Genomic DNA, 15,753 nt, shown 5'->3' on the forward strand with positions numbered 1-15,753 from the left:
CAAGTATGATCTGTGTGTCAACCCTCTGTCTGAGTTGTTGAGTCATAGGCTCCGGGTCACGGTCATGCCGAGGTCTCGTCTCGTGGGGGTCTATGTGATCTGGCTGAAAGAACTCCGTGATAGAGCTCTGAGAGGTATCAGTCGAGGAAGAAGTCTGCTCTTGCCTCTGTGCTTGGAGTATCCTTTTGCGGTGTCTAAGCATCTCATGAATGAAACTAGCCAAACACCGTTGGTCTGGGTAGCAGAGGAAACGGGCCAAAATCCCATAACTATCTCTGAAGAGGCAGTAGAAACACCCTCGGATCTCATAGTAAGCGGGACATCTGAAGATGAAATGCTCCTCTGTCTCAACCTTCTGCATGTCACACAGTGTGCATATGCACCTCTCCCTGGGTAACCGCTCTGCTATGCCGCTCTCGATACGAAGTCTGTGTGAAGAGACCCGAAACTGCCCAAGAGAGATCCTCATCGAGTGGGGTAGGTGAATCTGCGTGTATCCTGGTGGATCAATGAAACCCTCCGTTGTGATATGTAAGAAGTGATCTCTGTAGAAGCCCATCTTCATTGGAAGAAGATCACTCGGGCCCAACCAGGTCCGGAATGTGTGTAGCTATAGTAGATCCTTACGGATAACCTGGTTGGCCTCGTGTGATAGGAGGGGAGAGAACAAAGCATCCATGTTGTACTGGAATGGAGGTAGTTTGTCCATGTGGAGCCCTAGTCCCGCAAACCATCTCTCTGTGCGTGCATACCAGCACCTCTGGTCTCCCCCTGCTGCAAGTGCCATAGAAGAGGATAGTGCTAGCCATGGTATCCTGCTATGCCCAGAGGTGTAATCCCCATAGTCCGTGACTCGGTATGGATACGTAATGACCTGAAATGCAGCATCTAGCTGTAATGGGGGTGACCCAAACTCCGCCCGAATGATCTGCTGAGGAACAGATGGCTTACCACGAATCATCCGTGATAACATGAGATCCTGTAGCCGCTCCACCCTGGCCCACTCTGTATCCGACAAGTCTGGCCCCCAGCATGGACTGCCATACATCCTTGCTGGGCGGACCAAGGAGTCAAAAAGCAACCCTTCGGTCCATGGATCCTGAAATTGAGAGTGGAAGCACTGCCTCTCTAGTCTAGCCAATGAAGCATTTCCTAGCCCAGGCGTGCATGCATCGCGGGTCTCATAGTGAATATGGGTCCGAAAAAGACGACCCCAAGATAAGTGTATGATGAAACTATCTCAACAGGGGACCCATCAAATGCGAACTGCTCCTCGTGCATGATGGCTCGAGATGTATTGAAGATCATAACCTTGGTTTTACCCAAGTGGACTTTCAAATCATGAGACTCACAGAAGGACTGTAGTGCGTCAAGGTGTCTCTGGAGCCCCTCTGCTGAGGAAGACAAGAGAGCCACGTCATCTGCATAAAGCAATATCCAGATCAGCGTGCCCGTGAGAGAGCAATCTACCCCTCCCTGTGTCTGCATCACTGTCTCAAGCTCTTTAATGTAGAGGCCAAACAAGGTAGATTATAATGGACACCCTTGTTTGACCCCGATAGTGCTCATGATCTCGTCTGTCCATCGAGATCTTGGCCGGACTCTGCCTAAAACTCGCTCATAAAGTGCCATGACAGCCTAGACGATCTCCTAACCCAAATCCTGTAGGCATCATAAGAAGTGACTCTCGGAACGGTGTCAAATGCCTTGCGGGAATCCACAAAGCAACAATAAACCCTCAGCTTCTGTGCCCTCGCCTCCTCGATGATACATCTGAGCGCGAGAATGTGGTCCATGGTCCCATGATCCTGCCTGAAATCGGCCTGTCCTGCTGCTTTGAGTCCTCGATACGCCGCAAATGTGCTGACCTCAGAATCAAGTACTGATGCATAGATCTTGGATATGACATGTCCAATCATAATGGTAATGTAGTTCTCCGGGCTCATGGGATCCCCTACCTTGTGAATGGGTGAGATAGTGTTAATGGTCTAGGTGCGTGGAAACCCCAAGCAAACAGCTTCATTAAATAGCTTTCCTAAGATCGGGGCTAGGAGGTTAATCCCATATGCAATGAACTCAGTGCATAGTCCCTCATGATCCTTCGCTCGGCCATTACGGTATCCTTTACTCCCCCCCCCCCCCCTAGTGAAGAGGGTGCAGGATGTGGGGCGTGGTATATGTGATATGTTAGGGACTGGCTGATTTGGAATATCATAGAATGTGCGCGCATAATCAGACCACACCTGAGTGTCAGTGAGTGGTGAGGGGGACCGTCCCTCTAGAAAGCTCCACCAAAAGTCCTTAGAGTTGTTATTGAACAAGCGTAGCGTCTCTGGTACGCTCGAAAGATTGTTTTTGGTTTAGAATCTGAGCTGACGGCGTAAAGCCTTACTCATCATCGTACCAGCTATTACAGGGTATGGTCCGAGGTGGTGGTCGGTGGGTGGAGCGGGTGGTGTGGGGGAAAGCATGAAGAGCAGCCTCGTGCAGTGAGCGGGTGACTAGGGCAGCACGATCCTCTAATAGGGGTATAAAGTCAATGCATGCGAGAAGTATGTACAGACGGCTAGAGTAAGTGGGTGAGTGATCGCGATCAAAGCGTATATCATGGTAGGTGGAGTAAGAACTCAACGGGGTAGAAGGTGCTGTGTGCCAGGGGGTAGAAATGCTAAAGAAGAGATAGGTATGATCAGCCCCTAGAGGTAGAGGTGCTACGGTTAGGTCAGTGATGCGAGATGTGAAGGCAAGGGATCCCATGATGTAGTCCACAACACTGAAGCCTCCCCCGTGTGGAAAGCACGTGAAGCCACCTGATGCGGGCCATCTGTCAAGACTATTATAAATAATGAGATCATGCATCCTGCCGAGGTCTAATAGGGTGGCTTGCCCATAGGATGTGAACGGTCCTCGTCTGTCAGCCGAAACTCGTAGCATACCTGCCTCCTCCAGGTCAATGTCTGGTAGTAGAGTGGAATCATCCCTGAAGTCGAGGAGTGGTGCCTGACGAGTGCCTGTCCTCGCGTTGAAATCCCCAACTAGGAGGACTTCTTTGCGGCTAGCGAAGTCAACAATGGACTGATAAAGAGCAGCAAATGGGGATGTCTCATCCTCCCCTCAAATATCTCTGGCAAAGCGGAAGGTCTCGGGGGGGAAGTAGCAAACTGCAATAAATAGGTCCCGACTATCCATGTGCCGAATCGGGATCCAGAGAAACCTGGAATGTGGATCTCTCTGCTCCACTGAGACGGCCCCCAAAAGTGTGGATCTGTAAAGGACTGCGACTCCTCCTAACCCTCGTACCCCTCCTATATCCCTCGTCTCATCTCTGTAGACAGACTCCCATGTATACCTGCTGACTACTGGTAGTGAGCGCTCTGGACTCTGATGTGTCTCTGTATAAAAGACTATGTCGTGACCTGTATAGGATTCCGAGAAGTTCCTTGTTTCTGACCATAAGGTACCATTACATTCCAGATGGTACAGGATAGGGTCTCGGATGTCTGAGTCTCATAGACCCCACCTCCCTATGCAGGAGGGGAGGTGGGTGCCCGACAGGTGCCTGTAAGGAGTCATCCATCTCGTACTACTGCCCACTTCCCCTCCTTGCGGGCCTGATCCCGCTGCTGCAACAGAAAGCGCCTCTCCTCAACCTGTAGTGGAGTGAGGTCCTCATCCATGGAGATCGCTGGCTGGTCTTGTAAGGATGACCTACGACGTAAAGCCGATATTCGTGTCTGGGCGTCATGGAACCGTATGATAAGGGGTTGCTCTCGGTTGGGGTCCCTCCCTACCCGCCATGCTCTCTCAATCTTGTGCTTAGTCGCCCCTAGAGTAGTGGCCACGAAGGCCATCGCATCTGCCATCAGTGTAGCCTCAGTGCGGGGGATCCCACATACTTAGATGTTGAGAGCCCTTTTGGCTCTCTGCTGCTGCTCCAGGAGGGTAGCCGAAACGGTTACCCTTGCAGGTTCCCGTTTGGCTACGTCGACCCATCTGGACGTCTCCTCGATGGTAGATTGCATGCTCGCAATCTGTGCCTCCACAACTGGGGTGCTCCCTGGGACTGTACGTATATCAGTGACCTCCTGTCGGAACTGCGAGATCTCCTGTCTGAGCCCCTGAATAAGATCAGCCTGGTCTCAGATAGCTTGAGATTGATCCTGTATGAGACACGCCTGCTCCTGGGTGAAGCGTGTCTGCTCCAAAGATGGACAAAACCATGAACAAAGACCTTAAAACCATTCTCTTGCCTTCTCCTGGCACCTTTTAAACTCTGTCAGCCTTTCATTCTCTCCAAGTTTTTCAGTGGTATGAGTAGATGCTGTCCCTATAGACGTCCCTGCTGCTCCAGTGGACAGCGAAAGTTGGGGTACTGTTGTGTTCCGTTCCTTGGTCTCCTTGCTCCTCTGTCTGCAGCCACTGGATGAGGTACAACTGCGGACTGGCAGTTCCTTGTTGCTGCCACCTTCTGGACTTGCTGCAGCAGTACCTGACTGCCTACAGCAGTCTGTTGCTACTCCAGACTTGCTGCCTCTGTCTTCAGCCTCTTGTTGCATCTCGCAGTCCCAGATTGGCCTGCCTTTACCTCCAACCATCAGCTTATGCTGTACTTGCTGCTGCCCTCAGAAAACCTTCCACGCATGCATATCTGGTGTTGCTTGCATGGCAGCCTACCCATGTGGCAGCCCTTCTACTGCTGTCGGAACTGCCCCCGTCTGAATCTTCAGCTCTGTCCAATTGGCTTCTCTTAGACCCAAAAGAAGCTGTTGGTACACCTATGTCCTCATTTGAGGGCTCACATGTGGGGAAGTGATCTGTATAATCCCAACACTATGGGAGCCTCAAGTAGTCCATAGCAGCCACTTTGGTTTTCATGTTTGCAATCCTATGCCATTTTGAAAGGGAATTTCATTTGACAGATCAGGCACCCAGACTCTGAATAATACTTACCGAGCTAAGAGCAACGATGTTGTGTCTACAACGTCTCCACATACACGTGCCACTGCCTGGAGCATCAGAACTCTTAATCTAGTAAAGTACAGCCCTTGCTGATATCCTGTTGGTATCATGTCTATTCTTATTTGACTAAGACAGGAGAGCCAGTTTGCCATTATGATTAATACAAAAGAGCATATCAATTGTGGCAGCACAGATGAACATCAGCAAACATCTTTCAGGCATGTGTAGCTGTTCAAGCCTAAAGGTCTAATCTTGATTATTACAATTAGAATAAGCTGCTGTTCTACTCTTTCTTCCATGTACCAACGTGTTATGGCAAAGTTTCTGACAGGCCTATCCATGGTCATATTCCATAGCAGCCTGGTAATGTCTCTACAGACTCTGGCAGACGTGCTGCTTCATACCTGTAACATTGTGGTGTGGTCATGTTTAACTCTTTTCCTGGATCCGCTAGACTTTGAAAATACTTAAAGAGATTCTCATCAGACCAATAAAGAAGAGGGTGGGGGTCAATGTCCACTGTTGCTAGGTCTAAGATTAAGTCACACCCCTTTTTAACTCTGGCAGACCTGCTGCTTCATAACTCTAACATTGTGAAATGTGGTCACGTTTGTAACTAGGCCTCTTACGTCTTAACTTTTTTTGCAAATTCGCTAGACCTTGAAAATACTTAATAGAGATTCTCATCGGACCAAGAAAGAAGAGGGTGAGGATCGATGTCCAAGATTAAGTTACACCCTTTGTTAATAAGGGGGTTCAAACATATTTGTTCCTTAACTTTAATTCATGAAACAAGCATATTTTGCAGCATATTACTTTTTGTGAAATTGTGATTACTGTTGCCACCTGTAACCAGAACATGTGGCAAGAAATTGTGTGTGTTTTATTGTTTTGATCTGGACTAGGCAAAACCATGTAGAATGATTATTGAAGGTGATCGCATATGTGTCAAAGGTTTTAACTATCAATGGTTCTGTTATTAACAAGTACTGCCTTTGTTCAAGCTGTCATTCAGGTTCGAACGCTAGTTCAAGAAGATTTTAAGAGAGCTTTGTCAGATAATGATCTACTGATATCACCAGCTGCACCTACGGCTGCATACCTAATTGGTTTGTTACAGATTCTTTTGGGTTTTATTGGTTATGTAAGGATTTTGTACATGCTTATAGACTTTTGATGCTGTCATGCAGGTGAAAAGGCAGGTGATCCCTTATCAATGTATGCTGGGGATCTCATGACGGTGAGTGGGTGCTTTAGAATGTGCAGCTAGCTTGTTAACAAACCTGTCGCCCCTTGTTATGATGGAAGGACAATAACATTGCAATAGTTCTAGAGCAACTATATGCTACATTTAGGGTCCAATTCTGAAAGCTACACATGCTAGTTGATTTTCCGGCCTGAGTTCTTTCTGCAGGCTGACAGCTTTGCTGCTTAGAATCATTACTGGAAGTTTCAAATTGTAAATTTTGTTTCTCTTTGCGTTTTAATTTACTTGATAGGATTTCTTTGGGTCTTCTTTGGATATCTTGGTCGATATATGTTGCATTCAATGACATCAAATTAGCAGCTATTGTTTTAGAGAGAGAAAATTCACAGCTTTTTCTTAATGGGCGATGTGGCAAGTATTGGAATCTCTATTCTTTCAACTAATGGACAAGGGCATAAATTGGTCTTCTTTTCTTAAAGGATTCTCACTAATCATGTTCTTTAGTGGGTAGATTAAAAGAATCATTGGAAGTCCAAGGCCTTTTATAATCTCACATTGCAAGAAGGAAGTATTGAAAGAATTGCTTTGAAACTGACAAAAAATGCTTAAATTCTAGCTAGTGACTGTAATTCTTTTCCTTAACGAGATAATCCTCCTCTTTGTAGATTTTTAAAAGTTTATAATTTGTCATGTGGACACGTGCTTTGCTAGTACTGTTTATTACCTGCAAAAGTTTCATTTTATAGCACCTTTTTGAAGAAGAATCAAACTGTGCTACATATAGTCTAGCAGAACTTTCCCCATGAGAGCCAAGGGGAGGGGATCCCCATCATTGGGCCAATCGGTCAACGGTCCATCACAGTGTCGGTGTAAAAACAGTCTAGCTCACATGGATGATAAACTAGAACAATTCCAAAACTCAACGCGAGAAAGAATACAAAACTTCCGAAAGAAGTTGAAACATAGGCTTATCTTCTAGATTCGCCAAGAAAGAAGAGACCACGTGCCACACAGGGACCAGAAATAAGGGCTGTGGACCCCCTCCGAAGGATTGCACTACTTGCAAAAGAAAATTTGATGCAAGGAAGCTCAAAGTAGGAGCTGATATGCCCTTAAGTGGTCTGTAATATCACGTTCATATAGACTAAGCTTGGGTGCTTCTACTTTTTCCAAAAGCACTTTTCCCAAGCTTTACAATAAAGATCTTTCTTAAAGCTGATTTTTGCTAAAGCTGACTGGGCCTTCAGCCAACTTTGCATTTACCACTCTCCAGCATGCTGCAAGAAATAAGCAAGTAGAACAACAATAACCCATTAATCTTTATCCCCTAGTCCCCTTTGGGCGTCCCCACTAAGCACATAAATAAAAACTAATAATAGAATGGAAACTTCCTCCTGTAGACCGAGGTAGACTCTCTTTGATTGAAGTCAAAAGAAAATATTTCTATTTATTTCTTGGAATAAGAAAAAATCCGTGACATCCCCTTGGCTTCTAATTAGTTGTCCCCAACTGAAAAGCCTCTTTATACAATTGCAAAGTCTATGGATACTTTGAGAAAAATCCCTCATCCACCCACTTTGCATCCAATGCTGAATAATTCTTAATTTAACAAGGCATCTTCGGTTGACCTTGCCTTGGGATCTTCTCTATATATAGACAATTTGCCCAGGTTGGAGGATCTCCTCCATCTCCTCCACCTCTGATGGCTCTTTCAAAACTGGTTTAGGTCCTTGATACTTCTTTAGAAGACTCACTTGAAAAGCATTGTGGAAAAAGCACCAATTGGAAATTTGGAGGTTGTGGCTTGCTTCACCCTACATTAGTCTCTTTGCTACTTGATGCACCCTAGCTTCGATTTCCCTTTGGCCTGGCCCTGCTCATCAGCAGGTTTTGTCAATGTGAAGCAGCTCCTATTTCATTTACCAAGCAGCCCCCCAATTGCTGACATTAGAGGCGCTTCCACTCCAGTTGGTACATTGGAAGGGGTCTTGAGAGTGCTTCAACCCGGGTTGCTGGGATTCTGTTTGAGCCTGCAACAGTAGTTGTGCTGCTTCATGATAGTGCTCGACATCGTTTTTCTCCCTCCAAATGGATTGATGGTTCGAGCAGTTTACTCCCTCAGGCTCCTTGGGATACGTGTGCTCATACTGGAGGAGAGCAAGTTGAACGTAGGTGTTCTGAGCAAGGATGCAATGCTCCTAATCGTTTTCTTTCTTTTTGTGTGGGTTTTGTTTTGTGAGGTGTGGATTGAGAGCTTCTCTCGACCTTTGGTTTTTTTTTGGGGTGTGTTGTGGAGGTTATGTGCTGGAATTTGTACTTTGGTTTTGAAAAGAATATGTTACCTATTTTGCTGTAAAAAGCATTGTGAATCTTTCAGTGCTGCGGCAACTCTAGTCGGTATGCAACTTCATGGATTGGCTCAGTGATCCGGAAAGGTCCATACTACCTACTAGAAAGCTTTGGATACACCTCTGTCTTTGCCCTTAATCTTTCCAAGCCTTGCTTTTTTGTAACACCCAATCTCTTTTATGGGGGATTTTCAATATATGGCCAAGTTATTGACTATTTGGACCTTCGATGTGCCACCCTCATTGTGTAAGAGATGATGCACTTAGATGCGTTCTCATTTGACTAGCGCATGGCTAGGAGCACAGACAACATTGGTTCATGCGCTATTTCTTCACAAGAGAGGATACCATGCCCAATGGCATGTGATCCTAAGTCTGACATCCATATATTTAGCCACTACGAGGACCTCCATATATTGCCAATATGGAGCACGCCCAATGGCACATGATCCAAAGCTTGGCCTCCATATACTGAAGACCACTATGAGGAAAAATACAAAATCAGTGAGTAGACATCCATTCAAGGTACTGTTCTCACAACTTCGTGGTGTTGGGTTGCTTCACTTCATCCCAAGGTGTGACCCATCGAGCAAAGGAGAGGTTGACAAAGACAAATTTTAGACATGCTCTAGAGACATTAAGATCTCCATTGGGACCCTAGCTTGACATGTGCACAACTTCAATCACTCATAGTAGATCTTGGACAAATTCCACCCACCTCATGGTGCTAGACTACTTCATGGTGCCAAACTGTTGCATGGTGTGCATAAGTAAGACACATGGAGTGGACTTGGGAGCAACATTTGTAAATCTCAAACATGTTTCAGAGATATTAGGGCTTTAGAGACCCTTGGTTCACACAAAGCAGTGTGGATAGAGTCTACCCACCTAACACTTGGTTTAGCTCAGGTTCTTGCCATACTCCATCTTTGGGATATACGTAGGGCATATGAGCATGATGTGTTTCATTTTTTGCTGACGTAATAAATTTCTCTTAGTAATGGCATTTCTATCTTTCTTTCTCCTTTAATAAACTTTTTTTCTTTCTCTGTCTCATTTCCATTTCACGACCATTTCCAGCACCCTAGTACCAAGCCTCTTGTTTTTGACACCCTTGTCCGTCAAGCTAGGAAAGCGTGGGATGTATGGCAGTTCTTTTGGGGGACAAATCTATCGGACATAGATTGGTCTCGCATATAGAGAGACTATAGGTTCTACTTCTTGCTCGGATGATCCGTATCACAAAGAAGGGGTTTACCGAACCATTGGGCTACACTAAGATCCATCTACCGCATGCTATCAGGATCTCCTTGGGCAGTTATACGAGTATCTTCTCCTAGGCTATGAGCTGAAGAGATGGGACAAGCAGAGGGCATTCGACTCAAGAGATGGATTTGCACTTTATGTGATAGGCAGCAAACCGAGATAGAGGAGTAGTTTGCATTGAAATGCCTTGATTTGTGGATGTCATAGTTTCTATTCAAGAGTGATTTTGAACGAACTCAGAGATTTCTTGGCACTCCCCCTAGAAAGAAAGAAAGATATATTAACGTCCACGGGAGACCTCGCGGGCCTATGGGACAAAGTGCATAGAAAAGCGAACTCATACAAGCCTTAGTGGGCTAGAGCAAAAGGTACACTAGGACCCTTGCTGAGTACTAATATATCCAACGACATGTGGCCAGCTTCCTTCTGGAGTCCCAAAGACATAAAGATTGTCTCTTGCAAGCGTGAAGGAGAAAGAAAGAAAAGAGAGAAAGAAATTTTATTAGAGTCTTCGGAAGACCGATGGGTCTATGAGACTGAAAGAAAACCTGATACAAATCATAGTAAGGGTGGAGCTACTGAAACAAGCATCATCACCCGTGCTGAACCCTAAGTCTGATCATACATAATCAAATACATCTGGATGTAACAATGAAAAGAAAAGAAAAGGACTGGAGCGGAACGGAATCCTCCGTATGTCATGTCACCCTGGCTAGTGCATAGCCGGTGATGGGACGTTGGCGCCCGTCAAGGTGTGCTGTGCGTCTCGGTCTCCTGGACGAGGCTCGACACAAGACCAAAGCCACTGTGATTCCCATGGGACGTATCCTGGGTCTAAACAATGACGGGAGGTCCCCCAGAGTGATCTATGTCCCCCCTCAATGTCTCGTGTGTCGTGCTGTGGTCGTCGGGTCGGGGTCTCTGTCACGTTTGCGGCTAGAGGCTGGACGATCAATGTCACTCGATGGGAAGAACTCTGTGATCCTGCTCTGAGAGGTGTCTAATGATGTGGCCAAGCCTCGTCGCCTGAGTAAGTACTCTCTATGTCGGACCCCCTCGTGAATGAAGGCCGCGAAGCATCTCTGATCTGGGTAGGCGAGGAATCTGGAAAGGAGCTCGGAGCCGTCTTTGAAGAGGCAGTGGTAGCGACCTCGGATTTCGTAGTACACTGGGCACCTCAAAATAAAATGCTCCTCTGACTCAACCTCCTGACAGTCGCACAATATGCATAAGCGATGCTCCCTAGGAATCCCCTCTGCTTTGCCGCTCTCTATGCGGAGTTGGTGTGATGATACACGAAACTGTCCGATGGAGATCCGTAGTGAGTAAGGCATATGAAGCTTAGTGTACCCTGGCGGTGTGATAGCACAAACTAGGTCCTAAAGGTGTGTACCTGCAGGAGATCCTCTCGAATGACCTGGTTGGTGTGTGGCCCAATCGGGATGGTGGGTGGGAGTACCAGAGGGGCATCTAAATTGTACTGAAAAGGAGGTATCCTATCGATGTGGAACCCTAGTCTCACAAACCATCTGTGAGTCCGTGCATACCAGCATCGCTCGTCTCCCTCTGCTGCCAACCTCATGGAGGAATCGAGAGCCAACCATGACAACCTCTGTCTCCCTGATGTGCAATCCCCATATGATCTAACCCGTTGTAGATATGTGATGGTCTGAAAGGCTGCATCTAGCTGGAGTGGAGAAGCACCAAACTCGGCTTGAATGATGTGATGTGGTACAAACGGTTTCCCCCGGATTGACTCCCAAATTGAGATGCTAGAAGTTGCCACTTTCAAAGATGAGAATGAGAAGTTGAAAGCAAGTGCACATTGGGAGGAAGGGGTGCTTCAGCCACCTATCCAAGAAGTGAACCTTATCAAAGAGCAAATGAAGCAGCTCAAGGACACAAAGGGGACCTCAGAAGAGGGATGTAAGCTCATTGATGAGCTGAAATCTGAGAATGAGCAGCTCATAGAGGAAATGGCAGCCTTACAACGACTGGCAGGAGAAACATGCTGAGTTTGCACAGCAAATCACGAAGGGGAAGGCGGATATGCTTGCATGGAAGGATGTACTGAACAAAGACACAACAATACCCAAAAAAGAGTTCATCTCGGAAACTTAGGAGGGAGAAAAGAGTTGTAACAGCAAGGCTGTGAATGTACTGGTAAGAGGCCTAATAGTAGGTGATACCCCCATGTTAGATGCCAAGGCTTTATTTGAAAAGATGGGCGTTAACTTCACCTGTGAATCAGCTTGGAGAGTGGGTAAGGCAGATGCACCGACAAGGCCCATGGTAATTAAGTTGCGGATAGCAAATGGTAGATCCACCCTCATGGATATGAGAGCCACACTAAATGTAACATGCAACGGTAATCTGATCGTGTAATTCACAGCAAGACCTTTAAACCTTTAGCGAGGAATTAGCGTTGTTTACCATAGAGAGAGAAAGGTGATGAAGGTAGAGAGAGAATAGAGTCAACAATGGATTGGGTCTTTGTGCCCACTAAGGGCCCCCTCTCCCAATCAGGGGAGAATTTTCTTTGTACTTGGAGAATTGAGAAACACAAAGAACACTCTTTGAGAGAGCACGGAAACACACTTCTGAAGAGCTCACTGTGCACACGTATAGCAGACCCAAAGACCTGAGAGGCAACACCGACCAATACCGAAACCTTGATGCTGTCCACACTAACGATGTAGGATGCTTCTGCAAGGCAAGGGAGAGGCTTGTGCTGTCCACCGGAATGTAGGGTTACTGCATGAGTGAGAGAGTGAAAGCTAGGAGTAATAGATCCTATGAGAGAGCTGAAAGAAAGAAAGAAAGATATATTAACGTCCACGGGAGACCTCGCGAGCCTATGGGACAAAGCGCATAGAAAAGCGAACTCATACAAGCCTCAGCGGGCTGAAGCTAAGGGTACGCTAGGACCCTTGCTAGGTACTAATCTATGCTAACAGAATCATAATTATAAACATAATCATAATCATATCATATCAATCAATCTATCCAGGTGCTGGGACGAAACCAAAGCCTGGTACAATGATGGCTCTCTGGTGGTGGGCTGCGAAAATATCTCGTATCTGCTAATGCCTTAAGTGCTAGCTATAGTGATGGGCGTAGGAACCCTTTCTTTCCCTCTCCTCTTATTCCCTCTTCTTCCCCTCTTTTCCTCTTTTCCTCCCTCTTTCCCCCCCTCTTTCCCTCATATGCTCATGCATAAGCATAAGCATAATCTTTCTCTCTTTCACTCTTATGCATATGTTTTTCCTTCTCTTATGCTTATGCTCTTTTCCCCTCTTCTTTTTCCCTTCTTTCAATCTCTTTTCCGCTCTTCCTTTGCTTATTTTCCACTCTCTTTTTTCCTCTCTTTTTCTCCTCTTTTCATAAGCATATGTATTTGCCTATGCTTATGCTTATGTATGAACATATGCTCATATGTATCATGCATAAGCACAAGCTTATGCTTTCTCTCTTTTTCTCTTATGCTTATATGCTCATGCATAAGCATAAGCATATGCTTTCTTTCTTTTTCTCTTATGCTTATGCTCTTTTTCCCTCTTCCTTCTCTTATGTTTATGCTCTTTTCTTCTCCCTCTTTTGATCTCTTTTCCCCTCTTTCTTCTCTTCTTTCTGTTATGCTTATATGCTCATGCATAAGCATAAGCATATGCCTTCTTTGTTTTTCTCTCATTCTTATGCTCTTTTCCCCTCTTCCTTCTCTTATGTTTATGCTCTTTTCCTCTCTTCTTTTTCCCCTGTTTCGATCTCTTTTCCCCTCTTCCTTATCTTCTTTTTCCCTCTTCTTTTTCCCCTCTTTCAATCTCTTTTCCCCTCTTCCTTCTCTTATGTTTATGCTCTTTTCCCCTCTTCAATCTCTTTTTTCCTTTTTCAATCTCTTTTCCCCTCTTCCTTCTCTTATGTTTATGCTCTTTTCCCCTCTTCTTTTTTCCCTCTTTCAATCTCTTTTCCCTCTTCCTTCTCTTCTTTTCCCCTCTTTCAATCTCTTTTCCCCCTCCATAAATCTCTTTTCTCCTCTTTCAAACATATGCTTTCTCTCTTTTTCTCTTATGCATATGTTTTTTCTTCTCTTATGCATGAGCATATGTCTCCTTCTCCTTCTCCTTCTCTTTTCCTTCTCTTCTTTTTCCCTTTTTTTTTCTCTTCTTTTTCCCTCTCTTCCTTCTCTTCTTTTCCCCTCTTTCAATCTCTTTTCCCCCTCTTTCAATCTCTTTTCTCCTCTTTCAAACATATGCTTTCTCTCTTTTTCTCTTATGCATATGTTTTTTCTTCTCTTATGCATGAGTATATGTCTCCTTCTCCTTCTCCTTCTCCTTCTCTTTTCCTTCTCTTCTTTTTCCCTCTCTTTTTCTCTTCTTTTAATAAGCCCTATGCCTATGCCTATGCTTATGCTTATGCTTATGCATGAGCATATGCTCATATGCTTATGCATAAGCAAAGCCTGTAGAAGCAGCCCTCCCCCAGCCCATTCTCCTTCATATGTTCCCACCTTGAGGGGGCCCAGAAGGGCTCCTATCCTAGGCTGGACGTAGACCTATGGTCTTTGGCAACTCTCCAATACTTGATAAACAAACGAGCTACATCTTCAACGCTGGCCGTTTGTTTGCAGGGAATAAGCATATAATATTTATTAAAGCAACAGACAATGGTAAGGCATTGAGTATTACGCGTACCTGCGGATGTTGAAAGTGGCCCCATGAAATCCATACCTATGTCCTAAAAAGGACCGTCGGGGATTGGCAATGGCATAAGTCTGTCGTTTCTTGTGGGAAGCCTTGACCTTTTGGCATATCTGACAATTCTGAACATAGCCATATACGTCCTTCCGCATCTTTGGCCGATAGAAATAGTGCTCTAACTTTTCTAAAGTCCCGTTGATACCTTTGTGACCACCGGTAAGGGCATCATGGGCATCATGAAGAAGCAGCTGCCGTTTGTCTTTGAGTACACAATCTTTTCTTATAGAAAAGCCAACCATCCTCTAATGAGTAATGGCATGGAGCAAGCGTCATGGCTAACTAGAAGTGCATGCCAAACTCTGTTGACTCCGCGTACTGTGCCTTCATGCTATCAAGATCTTTTCCTTTGATTTTGAGCATGGTGGCCCGCTCAATGGTCTGGATGGAACCTTTTCGACTGAGAGCGTCGGCAACGGGGTTGTTTTTGCCGAGAACGTACTCGATCATTCCCCCAAACTGCTGGAACATACTGTTGTTGTGGATCGCTCCATTGTGTACTAGGCATTGTTTGAAGCCACTTAAGGGCTTGGTGATCTGTCTTAACCGCGAAAGTCCATCTGTATAGAAAATGCTTCCAATGTTTTAATGCCTAGATGAGACCGAGGAGCTCTCTATCATAAACTGAATAGTTCTTTTCGGCATCGTTAAGCTTTCTACTGTAATATGCTACGAGCCTATCCTCTTGCTGTAAAACTGCCCCTATGGTGACATTGCTAACATCTGTGATTACCAAAAATGGATCATCCCAAGAGGCGATCTTCATAAGTGGTGCTGTCATCGTCAACCGTTGCAAGTCATGGAAGGCCTGCAAAGCTTTGCCTGTGACTTGAACTTTTTGTGTGCGTGTCTATAACCCCTTGAGTAAATTTGTAAGAGGGGCTGCGTATGTTGAGAAACCCTGCATGTGCGAGCTGTATGCTTGACACAAACCCACAAAGGATCGTATCTCCTGGGCCGTCGTGGAGACAGCCCAACTTGTGATAGTTTGGATCTTCTTAGGGTCCAATCGAATCCCTTGAGCACTAATGATGTAGCCCAAATACTGAATTTCCAGCAAGCCAAATTCACTTTTCTTTGCATTGAGATATAGCTAGTTATCACGTAATAATTGTAGGGCACATCGTACATCCTTAATATGCTTTTTGGCTATAGCGGAAAAGATAAGGATATCATCGAGAAAGATGAACATGCACTTCCAAATATACTCTGCAAATAC

At 45.5% G+C, this 15,753-nt stretch overlaps 1 protein-coding gene across 1 annotated transcript in view; it reads left to right on the plus strand.

The window, feature by feature from the left end:
- Positions 1 to 15,753, plus strand: part of LOC147898375 (Amidase family protein) — a 100,050-nt gene that overhangs the window by 66,490 nt on the left and 17,807 nt on the right. Inside the window, exons 7-8 of the mRNA XM_087379817.1 lie at positions 5,975 to 6,068; positions 6,150 to 6,199. Of these exons, the coding sequence (XP_087235943.1) occupies positions 5,975 to 6,068; positions 6,150 to 6,199 (144 nt within the window). The remainder of the gene's footprint in view (positions 1 to 5,974; positions 6,069 to 6,149; positions 6,200 to 15,753) is intronic.

This window comes from Dipteris shenzhenensis, chromosome 9, assembly GCF_047967505.1.
Source record: "Dipteris shenzhenensis isolate YYH24624 ecotype China chromosome 9, Dip_SZ_1.0, whole genome shotgun sequence".
In the NCBI taxonomy this organism is placed as follows: domain Eukaryota; kingdom Viridiplantae; phylum Streptophyta; class Polypodiopsida; order Gleicheniales; family Dipteridaceae; genus Dipteris; species Dipteris shenzhenensis.